Raw genomic sequence first — 12,808 nt, 5'->3', positions numbered from 1 at the left:
TCCGAACAAGAATACGCAGAATAGTGCGCATTCCTAAAGCACGAGATTTTGACTCTGCTCCTGTGGTGAAGTTACCACAGGAGGCTACTTGCATAAGCATCGGCTCACAGCCGTCCTCAGCCAGACTTTCTGAGTGAGCACGCCGAATCTGCCTATTTCTCTGTCATTTTCACGCCATACATCGTGACCGCCAGCATTAAAACTCAGGTCTTACATGTAAAACACGAGTGTGAAAAGTAAGAAGGAAAATAAAAGAATTAACCATTCAGAGACATCCTGCTGTAAACGTGTCTCTTCCACCGTCTCTGCCTCTTCACTCTCCCGTTCGGTTTCCGACTCCGGCTCGTACATAAATGACTGAATTCCGTAAGGTTCGTCATTTAGTGTGTGCGCCATGACAGGGGGCTGTGTGCATGCAGGCTCGCCCCCCATTCCGGCTCTGTCCTTCCTGCGGCCAATCAACGCGCGCCTCATTGCATATTAATACAATGCACATCCGGACCAGTCAAAACCTTGCGCATAATCTCGTGTGAGAAAGTCAGAACAAGCTGTCAGAACAAGCTCTATGTTTGATTTTTTTAAATATATTTTTTCCTAATAAGTTTTAAGAATTGATCCAAAGCGATCCAAGAGGGACTGGATATGTAAAAAACCAGGTGATGACTCCTTTAATGCAAATATTCTTAAGAGGTTGCAATAAGATTAAACAATTAAAGTATATCACAATAAAGACGTCTGTAACTCTAAAAATCTGTTTATGTTACCGTTATTGCATATGCTCTCACTGATTCTGCAAAAAGGTAGGTGCTTGTTCTTTTTTTTTAACAGGTTTTTAAAAATGTTTATGAGCGAAGTCAAACTGCCCTCAAAACAGGCAGAGGAAAAATATTTTAGTTAGAGGCAGATCCATTTGGGGCCTCACTGTGCCACCAAATATGCTATCAATGTCGCACAATATTATTTATCAATCACTGATATTCATTATGTTGCCTGCTTTCTAGGTCAGATATGCAAAGTAGATTTGAACATGGGTGATATCTCATATTTTATTCTCTCAACAATGTTCAACATGCTTCGTCAGTGTTGGATAAATACTCAATAAAAGTACTCTGCACATGAAATCCTTCACTTTTTTGTATTCCTTACCGTAATATTAAAAGGTTGTTAGAGTAATTCCTCAACGAAAACATGCATATTTGTGTCCCAAAAAACATCCAGGTATACTCAGGTTTAAATCTGAATGTGTGTGTCTGTTTAACACAGAATTTTTTCTCTTTTAGACAAACGGATCTGATTCTCCTGTTTAGATAGCCATGAGAATATCAGTACGGCCCTCCGAAAGGGTTAAAAAACAACTTTTTTGTCATCACGTTGACCCTCCCATTTTTTAAAAATCTTTTCATAAATTGTAACATTTTTTTTGTCCAAATGAATATGAAAATAATTTCCATAAAGCTGACCCCAACGATTCATTATATTGCAGTGTTCAAATGTTTTATTGTGTGTTTCCGTGTGTAAAAAGATTTGAATATAAACACCTGTGTGTAATCATAGTCCTCCTCGCTACAGCTTTTGTTCCCAGACTCCAGACGTAGCCTGTCCTCTGCAGTGTCATTTCTAAATTCTTTTCTTGCTTTTATGGATCACGTGAGTGTGAGAAATGTGTGTGTACGAATGAGTGTGTTTAGAAGCAACTGTAAGAATCCATCAAATGCTTTTGTATTTCCCTTGTATGCTTTACAAGTATGGAATCATATTCATGTACTACTTGAATCGTGTATTATACTGTAAAAAAAAAACACATATATCGTTCAACTCTGTTAAAGTGTTATATGATGAAATAAACTAAAACTTACATTTTCAGTGTTGGGTTTTTGCAGTTGATGGTCAGAGAGGGAGATCTGCTGCAGCTGACAGACGGATGATCCTGACACCTGTAGCTGCTCTTGGGCGTGAATTGGTTAAAGCGGAGTGTGTCCTGTTGTTGTTTCTTGCATTTTTAATCAATAATAATGATTTTGGATCCATTTGGACCACCCTCCGCTATCTTGAAAGTGAAAATCAAGCTCACTACTAATCTAATTTTATCATTATTGTGTAATTGTACAGACATTAAGACATTTTAAATCTGACAAACCACTTTAAGACATCAGCTCACGTAACCTCACCGGGCCAATCAGATTTGCAGTGTCATCTACCAGGATGTGATCTGTGTTACTTCGACACAAGCCTCTTACAGCAGCGTTCACTGCCCGCTGCCATGATCGGCGTGATGCAACAGGGATTCACAGTACACCTGAGGACGACCAATAAAGGACATGGCCGCCTGCTTCTTTTTTACTGGCAACCGAGGATAAACTCGCTAAACTGACTGTACCCGTCTGCCAACCAACGGGCACGACGTGGCCTCAAGTGACCAACCACTGGGCTCAAGCCAACACCCGGAGAGAACAACACCATGCAGGTGTAGATTCTCAGAAATGCAGGCTAAAGGAGCAGCTCCCTCCTCTTACAAGTAACATCGACTGTACAAAAACATGGACATGGTCTCCATCACCATGTACTAAGTATGGAGGTCTGAAACAGCCAAAATCTGAAATAAATGTCACAATAACTAAATAAATTATGCCATTAAAAGCCCCAAATATAACATCAAAAACAAAGGCAGCCATTAATTAATACTGTATAAACAAGGTGACATAAACTGCTTTATTTTGTCACTGTATTTATTCACTTTTGTATCAATTCAACTATTTATTTTTCCTGTTTAATGTTTTCTTGTTTTTTTGAATTAATCTATTTACATATTCATTCCTGGATTATTTTCCCTTTGCATGCTTTTTTTATTTCCACAAACTTATTCAAATACACACATTTATAAATAAATATATGTATTTATTGAGCTTTTTGTTTCTTTTGGCATTTCTGATTTTGGCATGTTCAGTCCTCCACAGTGTTGGAGAAGTACTGCTGCTTAGAGACAGAAAACATCAAGAGGGGAATATGGACAATGTTTTATTTGGAGGCTAAATCTTTTCAGAACATCTTTGATTTCAACAGAGAACGTGGATATCTTTCATCCTGAAAGCACAATTACAACCTGTTGGTGACTAACAGGAGTCTGTTTTGTGACAATAACAGATTATTTGCGAGTGGGCACAAGGTAGTGTTTGCAAAACAATAAAAAATGCATACACATGGCTTTATACATTTGTTGCAGGCAGTCTATGGAACTTCAAGTTTTATGCATCTGGCTCCAGCAATCTTTTTCTCCTAAAGAAGCTGCGCCTGCCTGACACCACAAACTTTGATTACTGAAGACATCATGGTACTGGGTGACACTCTTAACAGCTCAGTGGTACAAGATGAGTCCACTGACTGTTTGGCAAACAGGCTCTGTGATCTCACAGTTGTGTCTATGGTGCAAAGAGAGTTGAGACAGTTAACAGTAACAACTGGTTGGTGCTAACCACAGAGCTGAAACTACTGCTGAGCCTCTAGTTAGATCATGGTAGGTTTATCAAAGAGCCTGTTTGCCAAAAAAGTCAGTGTATTATGTTAAGGCGGCTTTTGGAACATTAATACATTGAAAATACTCTGGCAAATGAGAACAAATTAGTAATTTGAGCAAAATAATTATGTTTGAACAGCGGTTATACACTGAAACTCTCGGACCATTTCATGTCCAATGATGCAACAAGTTCTGATCTTCCTCAACTTCCTTGACCAGGACCCTCCTGCCTGTGTCACATTACGCTCCGTCCAAATTATCCCCAGAGGAGTCGATTTAATCTCCTCTGACATTAAGTGCCTTTTTCATGACTCATTTCAAAACTCTCCACCCTCCTCAGCACTTGGCCTTCTTGCCGTAGCTGTCCACCACCTCTGGTGCGACGCTCTCGTCCTCCTCCACGTCCTCCATCACCTTCTTACCGACCAGCTGGAAGATGTCCTCGGCAAAGACGCCCATGGGCTCGGCCACCTTTACTGTCAACATGTCCAGAGTCAGGACAGTCCCTTTGGGGATCTTGACCTTGGCCACCACCGACTTGCCGAGCTAGAAGAGAAAGACAGAAGAGACTGATGTTATTATCGTTCTCAGAGCTCAAAGTTGAAACAATCGACTGCCTTTCTAAACAATGAAATGTCACTCCAGTGAGATAAAAACAGAACTTTTTAACATTTTGTGTATTTTCTCATGGAGAGAGGATATCTCACCTTATCATGGCACGGCTTCTCACAGGGTAACATCTGCTTGAGGCCGCTCCCCAGCGCCCTCTCCACCAGTCGGATGGAACGAACCAGCTCGGTCAGCTCAGAGGGCTCCAGCGAGGCCGAGTGGTCACTTCCTTTCCACGTCTTGTCCAAGGTCACATGACGCTCGATGACCTTTGCCCCCAGAGCAACGGCAGCAACTGAAATATTGATCCCAGACTCGTGGCCGGAATATCCAATGGGAATATCCGGAAATTCCTTCTGGTATTCCTGTAGTTGACAAGTGGGACAGATAAGTCTTACCCTTAAAGGACCAGTTTACAGACCAGGATATAGCCTTGCTCTCTCTGATGTGAGGAAATCCCAGTGGTGGGATGATGATATATTTTACAGTAGAGCACATTCACTCAAATACTACTGTATACTCAAGTGCAGTTTTGAGGTCCTAGTATTTCCATTTTCTGCACTTGCATACTCCTACTCAATTAAATTTTGGATGCAAATTTCATACTTTACACTACATTTATCAACAACTTTAGTACAAGCTACTTGTTTGAGCAAAAGTAGAGCATTTCCAAATTCATTCATTTGGAAATAAGAACAAAAGAGAGAACAAAAAAGTTCTCTTTTGTTGTACTATTGTTGTTATGTGCGGTGCCCTTGAGTGCTCTGAAAGGCGCCTTCAAATAAAATGCATCATTATTATTATTATTATTATTATTATTACTATTATTATTATTTCATCAGCAACCTGATTGAAAACAAACACAGATTCCGATAATCTGAAAAATTCTGACTATCGGATTTGATAATTGGTTGACAGTGTATGCATACATCTGTATAAATTGATAATTTACTCTTAATTGTCCTTTTAATATTCATTTTACATTTATTGACAAAGAATGGCTTTTGATACTTCATACTTCATTGTAATATCAGATACTGAGGCCTTTACTCAATTGCTATTTGTCTTCCTCTTTTACTAAAGTAATATATCAACACATTATCTATACTTTTACTCAAGTATGACTTTCCCGTACTTTTTACATTACTGCAAAATCCACTGGATATTCAACAAAACAGGAGGTTTAATCTTAACCATTTTAGGTGCAATACTTAAACTGCAACACAACATGTATGTATGGATCCCTTGAAAACTCAACTTGGTTATGAAATCTATAAACATCGATTGTATTCCAATCCAACCCTCTGTTATACTCTTTCATGTACTCCTCTCACCGTTATCACTCTGAGATTGACATCCTCAGCTTCCAGAGGGTAGGCGCTGGTGCACTGCAGGATGGCAAAGTTCTGGTTGTGCTCCTTCACCGTTTTGTAGACCCGACACATCGTCTCCATGGACTGCATCCCGCTGGACACCACCATGGGTCGTCCTGACACAGACAACAGCCTGATAAACATCATGTCCGACATGGGCAGAGGACAAAATGCAACACTGCTCTTTACCGACGGCCACACAGACCAGACTGAATTGCTGATGAAATCTTTGATCTCACTTCACCTATTTCAACTGAGGGCAAACCCATTTTTTCGTTCTTGTTCTTATTTTGTTTACTGCGCATTTGTGTGTGTTTTGTACACTTTGCATATTATTGTATCACTGTGTTAAAGTGTTTATAATAAAACTGCTTTAGCCCTTGTTTATCTTACATAAAATATATCTGATACATCAATCTCATACTTGAAACTCCTTCCCCAATATCTATAATATATATATATACATCCACTCCCACCTTTCTTGGCAGTCTTCTCCAGGTAGGGGAAGTTGTTGGTATCTCCAGAGCCTACTTTGAAAAAAGGCACATTGAGCTCATGTAGGAACTCCACGGCCATCTGCAGACAGAAGAAGTTCAGATTAAACTTAAACCCGATACGAAAACCATTAAGCCTTCATCAGAAGTCATTCTCTTACCTCATCCATACCCGAGGCGGTGAAGAAGATCCCCACCTCCTCGGCATATTTCTGCAGCTCCTTGTACTGCTCATGGCTGAACTCCAGATGGCGCTTGTGTTCCCCATACGTTTTGCCCCAGGAGTGTTTGGAGGTGTAGGGGCGCGCCAGAGCTCGCTTGTTGAATTTGTACTCTAATTCACTCTTTTGGAATTTGGCACAATCAGCGCCACAGTCCTGTGAAGGAGAAGATACGTGAGGATGGACAAAGATGGGAGGCTTGGAAAACATATTGAGCAGTAATGATTTAATTTATGATTTATTTTAGAGGTCCTAAATACTCAAATAGTTTAACAAGTTATAGTTTATATAGTTATTAAATAATCTGTCATGTTTATTATGTTTATCTAGTGTTAGTCACTACCTAAGGCACCAGTATAGACCATAAGCCTCTGCAGCTGACACATACCCTATAATATAATGACTAAGGAATGCAATAATCCCATTTTAAGTGAAGTCATGTTAAATGATTACTGTCTCTTGTGTAGTCCCGAGCCATAACATACTGCAGCTGTCTATGATCATACATGTTGTCACATCACAAGACACAGTCAACAGTACAGTTCACACTACTCGGCTTGTCGGGTAGAAAATAAGAGTTCGTTTCGCCATTGTTCGCTGAAAGGGAAATCTTCTCCTTCCGCGCTCGGAACAACCACACATTAGCCACTTGCAGTGCCATTCCCCATTCCCTGCCGCTATCACACACACTGGCCTGCCACCTGTAATTTAAGATTATTTGATTCGCTCCTTCCGGGTACCAGTGTGAAACAAAACAAAACAAAACAAAAACAAAACACCAACAAATTAACTGGTGTCACTGTCTCAAATTCTGGTCGCAGTCTAGAGCCCTGTACACATATGTCTATGTCTTTATTGATGTCTGCGGGGTAGTCGAAGTAAATAGTGTGTCTTCAGGAGTGATACAGTGTCCTGTTACGGCCACTATGTGCCATGCGTGAATAAGCACACCAAACTCCACTCACAAATCTGGCAATTTAACATTAGACAACATGCCTGAGCATCTTTTTGTAAAAATCCTATGCAGCCTATTGCATGTAAAAAAGCAGCTCATGTCCGAACTATTAGTTCAGGCATTATGACCGACAAACACACAGTGGCTCAGTGTATATTTCATTCAGAGTAACGATTCAGAAGAGGGCGGTGCGACGGCCAGAATGTTAAATTGGCACATTTTTAAATTGGGTTCTGAGCACAATCATTCCTGCGCGTGTATGCTGATAAAGAAAATGAAAAGCTAACTTATTCACGTTGAGAATAAACCCACACGTGTCAAGTTTATTACCTTTGCCATTTTGATCATTTTCTTGGCAATCTCAATGTCTCCCTGGTGGTTTTGTCCAATTTCGGCAATGATGAAGCACGGATGGTTCCCTCCGATCATTCGACCGGGACACAGCTCAAACTTTAGAGGCATGTTTAGCAAAGAAAAGGAAACAAGAATCCCTCGGTGAATGTAATTGATTTGCAGAGGAGTGGACGGAGGGACAGCGGTGAGTTGTGCCTGGACAAGCCGACCCGGGACCGTTAACGTGCTGAACAACCAGGATGTGCACGGACTTCCGGTTTGTAGTTCAACGTAATAGCCGGATTCACTTTAAAAATAAAAGCATAAAACTTAAGTGAATGTTTGACAGGCGGATGAAGGAGTGGGTGAAGAAAAGACATTTCAGCATGTGACTTCAAAATGCAACCCAACAATTAAATTAGATATGATAATAAAAACAAATGGGTAAAAAGAAATAATAAAAAAAAGTCAGAAAACCAAACATGGCACTGGATGAGCACCTTAGAGGGCACTTCACCACCTCAAGTCTGCTGGACGGGCACCCTAAAGGGCACTTTATCATGTTTTATCCACCACAGGAGCATCCAAGAGGGCATGTTCGCTGCATTTTTTTTTTAAAGTGGGAGCACCAGGGGAGACGATCTACATTTGGTCTGTTGGAACCTGGTCAACCTGAGACACACCTGTGAACTATCTATCACTATCATATTTGTCACTGCTACTACTACTCTTAATGAAATTAAGACAAAAATACAAAAATAAAAGGCTTTTTCCACACTCTTTTAATTCACAGGATTAACATTTAAGAAGCACTGATTGCTATTTAAGTGCCACACGTGGCTCCATGAACAGAAGAACATAATCCAAACATCAGTTTCATTCACCACAAATACAGGTACAGTATATAATTACAGTGCAACCTATTCAAACACATATGTAACCAAACATCCCACTTTTTATGATTAACAGCATGGAAAATCAGGCAGGGACAGATCATTGCAGATAGAGATAGAGACTACTTTAATAAGCCTGCCACGGGGCATAATTTGGACAGGGCCTGTGGCACACAGTAAGCAAACAGTGCAGGGATGCAACCCCAGTTGACTTCACCTGTTCATATTTGCATGCATCTACATTACAGCTGTGATATGTGAACGGGAGATAGAGCTCAGAGGGGCCATGCGTCACTGAAATGACAGTGTTGGATGATTTATCAAGCTTTGACGTCACATCATGGAAAATCCACATTGGGCTTCACATCCCACATATGTCATGCCGGAGGCCACACCCTGCAATTACAGGCTGTTGTAACATTTCTCACCAACATACCCTCTTTCAGATTATCGTCATGTGGACCTATTCACATCTGTTCACCCTCAATGTAATTTAGCTTTCTCTAACTGCCCTTTTCTCCCTATTTGTCTAACCCTCTCGTCTTTCTCTTTCACTCTAACATGGAGGCTTAAACTTCTGTTCCTCCCTTTTATTGCTTCTCATTATCTTTTCTGTATCTCATTCTGTTCACACACTGCAACACTGTCTGTTCTCCTGATACCTGTTTGCCTCTCTCAGTCTCTCTTTGCTTTCTTTCCTCCTCTCTCCCTCTCCATCTGCGTCTATCTCCCAACCTTTGTCGAGGATGCTTTATTCTATCATGTCCACCAAGATGCTGTCATCATCCTCTACGTCCGTTCTTATCTTCTTGCCCACCAGTTTCTGCATGTCCTCTGGAGGGATACTCGCCAACCTTCACTGCTAACATGTCCAGGCTCAGCACCGTGCCTTTCAGGATGGCTCCCTTAGCCACCACCGACTTGCCCAAATGGAGCAAAAAAAATAAAAGAGAGAAGAAAGAAACAAAATCAGCTGTTAGCTGCATCTGGCCAGACTCAGAGCTCAGAGCACCGGGGTAGTGTTGCTAGTGAAGTAGCTAGGGGCTAGCGGGTTAGCAAGCTAAAACTTCAAATCCTGTTTATCATTTCATAAACACGGCGGTGTTAGTGTGCACATGCAGAAAACAGCAGTTGAGAAACAATATCAACTTTATTCATAACAGATTCAAAAACAGATATACAAAGTGCCATGACATACAAAGCAATGTCAGGCAACTCAGGAAGAAAAAGAAACAGAATAAGCGTGATTAAGGGACAATGAGAATGAAACACTCCCTCCAGAGTCACAGCATAAATAGTTTACACAGGTTGAGTGGTACTCCCTTCGTGAAAACATTGGAGTGCTCCTTTAATCAAGGAGCTTGTACATTTTTACAATCATACACGATAACGACTGGATCCCTATCTCATGGAGATAAACTCGACAACTAGACAATGACTCACTTGTGATATGATGAGAATGAATCAAACCGACCTTATCGTGGCAGTTCTTCTCGCAGGGCAACGTCTGCTCGACAGGTGATCCCATCGCCATCTCCACCAGTCGGATGGCTCTGACCAGCTCTGCCAGCTCCGAGGGCTCCAGGGATGCCTCGTGGTCATTTCCCTTCAAGGTCTTGTCCAAGGTCACATGGCGCTCCACGACCTTTGCTCCCATCGCTACAGCTGCTACAGTTATGTAGATTCCCTTTTCATGCCAAGAATATCCAATGGGAATGTCCGGGAATTCTTTTTGATGTTTCCTTCAGGAGAAGAGAGGGAAAGAAGAGAGGAGGAACTAAGCATAATTAATATGTGAACCCAAAAGCACGACACTGACACGGACAAAATGCAGTCAAGTTCAGTTATTGGCTAATCCTGCGAGCTGATACTCATTTATATAAGTGTACAACACACACACACACACACACACACACACACACACACACACACACACACAGCATTGGCTACAGTATATCGTTCTTGTCCAGGTGCCTTTTCTCTTGACAACAGAGCATTACTGTAGTGTTTTGGAATATTGACATTCAGGCCCAGAATTGATAGCAAGCAGTCCCCAATAAGACCATCACTTACTGTAATCAAACTAAGGTGGACATCTTTTGGGTCCAGAGGGTAGGCGCTGGTGCACTAAAGGATAGTGAAGTTCTGGTTGTGCTCCTTCACAGTTTTGTAGACCCGACGCATCATCTCCATGGACTGCATCCCGCCAGTTATCACCATGGGACGTCCTGACATGGACAGATCGGTACACAGACAAAGATGGACAGACAAACGACTCAGTCACGACTTCTTTTTTCTTATTTGCTTTCACTGTGTTCGGGACTTTTCTCTGTGTCAGCCTCTGGGCAGTGGTGTGTAGCATGAGGTCAGCACTCTCAGTCAATCTCATCTGCTCTTGGTTTGTTGTGGATGTATATAGAGCAGCAAATCTGTGTGTCTTTTTGACCAAGGGTGGGTGGGCGGGGCCAGTCACACACACACACACACACACACACACACACACACACACACAGCAGACAAGATGGAGCGAGCACTTTGGCTCTTTCCGTAGCTTTGTGTGGCAGTGTGGGTGTGTACTTGTGTTGATTTTTGCTTTAAAGGCAATGTCAGTTAAACAATCAGAAAATAATGTTTTATTTCTTTTGATTCGCCGCTTTGCTCCTGCTAATGACGCTCACTCTCTTTTACTTATAAACCCTCAAATTAAGTCACAAGTCAGCAACTTCTGATTGACAATCTGACCGCACCCAATAGCATTAAGCATGGCGCTGCACCCAAATATCTGAATATTTAAAAAGCTCTGTTTATAGGTCACTGACAGACAGATAGTTAATCACTGTTTACCTTTCAGCTAAGAGCACAACGGGATGATAGATGCAACATGTTTCAGCTCAGCAACAGATTTGACAACCTTTAAGGCTGGTTTCAGGTAAGAGCCATCTGAGGTCACATGCTACACAGTCTTGTACCTATTTTAGCAGTTGTCTCCAAATAGGGGAAGTTGTAAGTGTCGCAGGACGCAACTTTGAAGAAAGGTACATCCAGCTCATGGAGGAACTCCACAGCCATCTATGGAAATCAAATTAGAGCAGAAGAGTATGTGTACATGTGCCGCATCATTCAGTCAGCTACAGGTTTTCTACTGCTGTACTTTTTTATTGTAGGTTTTCTTTCTTATTTTAAGGAATAGAGTAATATCAATATCTATTGTTGTGTCTTACAGTGGAGTTAAAATGTAAACTCCTGACCTGGATGTTACCTTGAACACTGATTGAAATTATTGTTTCTCTCACCTCGTCCATTCCAGAAGCGCTGAGAAAATATTTCTTTCTGCTGCATACTTCTTCAGTTCCCAGTACTGCTCATGGCAGAAGAGAAGCAAAGTGACATTTTCAACCATTGCCACCTCCTTTATTTACCTTTGCCATCTTGATCATTTTCTTAGCAATCTCAACGTCTCCCTGATGGTTCTGACCGATTTCAGCAATGATGAAGCACGGATGGGAGTCCCCGATCATCCTACCAGGAGTTCAAACTGCAGAGGCATTCTGGTGATGGAGGACGTTTGGTGTTGAGTGAATTGTAAAAGCAGGAGTCATTAGATGTCAGATAGATGTAAGCAAATGAGAATGAATGAGGAATGGCGGAATGTCAGGCGATGCCTTTTTATAGTAAGCCTGAGGGATCCCGCCGCCTTTTCAGGTTCAGGTACACACACACACAATTTTTTAGTAAACATGAATATCCACTGAAAGGATTGTTGTTCTGACAATCTGCCATTTAGGCTCACAAACAAAAACTTAAACCTACAACATTTCAATGGCTCATCCCATCGTCTCTTCCTGGAGTTTGTGGGTGAACCAAACTGCATTTGACAAAGAGTGGCATGAGAATGATGCCAAGACACACCGACACATACCTGAACATTTCTCCCAGGGGGGGGATCAATAAATGAACATCTTATCTTATTTGATAAATACCTATCACAGGGCTGCTCTTTCAGCTGGTGAGTCAACTCAACGCTCAACACCAAAGAGCTCAGTTTTTATTTTGTTGGAGATTCAAATATTTCCTAAATATGAATAAGGCACTCCTGAAGGAATGTGTATAAATGAATCCATGAACATCTGCAATGTTAAATGTTTGATATAAAACAAAAACAACCCCAAAAACAGCAGAATAAACAGTATACAAGAACATATGTGATAGTGTCACACACTGTGAGGGACTTCAAAACCATGTACATTTACATTATTTAAATATACAAATACATATTATATATATCAAACAGTCAGGAGTGTTTTCATGGGGTGACAGCCTGTTGTCTTACAAAAACAGAAGTAAATTGTCCTTTACGTATCGTGGGTGGCAGCCTCAGAATATTTTGGAAGTCGTCATGCATTTATGTGGTATGAACGA

The 12,808-nt window shown here is 41.2% G+C and overlaps 1 protein-coding gene and 1 pseudogene across 1 annotated transcript; both read right to left on the bottom strand.

Moving 5' to 3' along the window:
- Positions 1–2,999: 2,999 nt before the first annotated feature.
- LOC115591763 (sialic acid synthase-like) lies at positions 3,000–7,771 on the bottom strand. Its single transcript, XM_030434051.1, has 6 exons — positions 7,494–7,771; positions 6,149–6,364; positions 5,970–6,069; positions 5,455–5,609; positions 4,219–4,485; positions 3,000–4,057 (listed from the first exon to the last, which is right to left on the bottom strand). The coding sequence occupies exons 1-6, from the start codon at positions 7,623–7,625 to the stop codon at positions 3,848–3,850; spliced, it is 1,080 nt and encodes a 359-aa protein (XP_030289911.1). The 5' UTR covers positions 7,626–7,771; the 3' UTR covers positions 3,000–3,847.
- A 570-nt stretch (positions 7,772–8,341) lies between these two features.
- LOC115589849 (sialic acid synthase-like) lies at positions 8,342–11,939 on the bottom strand (annotated as a pseudogene).
- Between the last annotated feature and the right edge of the window lie 869 nt (positions 11,940–12,808).

This window comes from Sparus aurata, chromosome 1 (assembly GCF_900880675.1).
Source record: "Sparus aurata chromosome 1, fSpaAur1.1, whole genome shotgun sequence".
Lineage (NCBI taxonomy): Eukaryota > Metazoa > Chordata > Actinopteri > Spariformes > Sparidae > Sparus > Sparus aurata.
This window is presented reverse-complemented; position numbering and strand designations above follow the sequence as displayed.

What these genes read in the sequence shown, in the direction of transcription:
- LOC115591763 (XM_030434051.1), bottom strand. Translation starts at nt 7,625, where the DNA reads ATGCCTCTAAAGTTTGAGCTGTGTCCCGGTCGAATGATCGGAGGGAAC. An exon ending in AAATGATCAAAATGGCAAAG is followed by an intron (nt 6,365 to 7,493) that starts GTAATAAACTTG and finishes TCTCCTTCACAG; the next exon opens with GACTGTGGCGCTGATTGTGC. An exon ending in GGAGAAGACTGCCAAGAAAG is followed by an intron (nt 5,610 to 5,969) that starts GTGGGAGTGGAT and finishes TGTCTGTGTCAG; the next exon opens with GACGACCCATGGTGGTGTCC.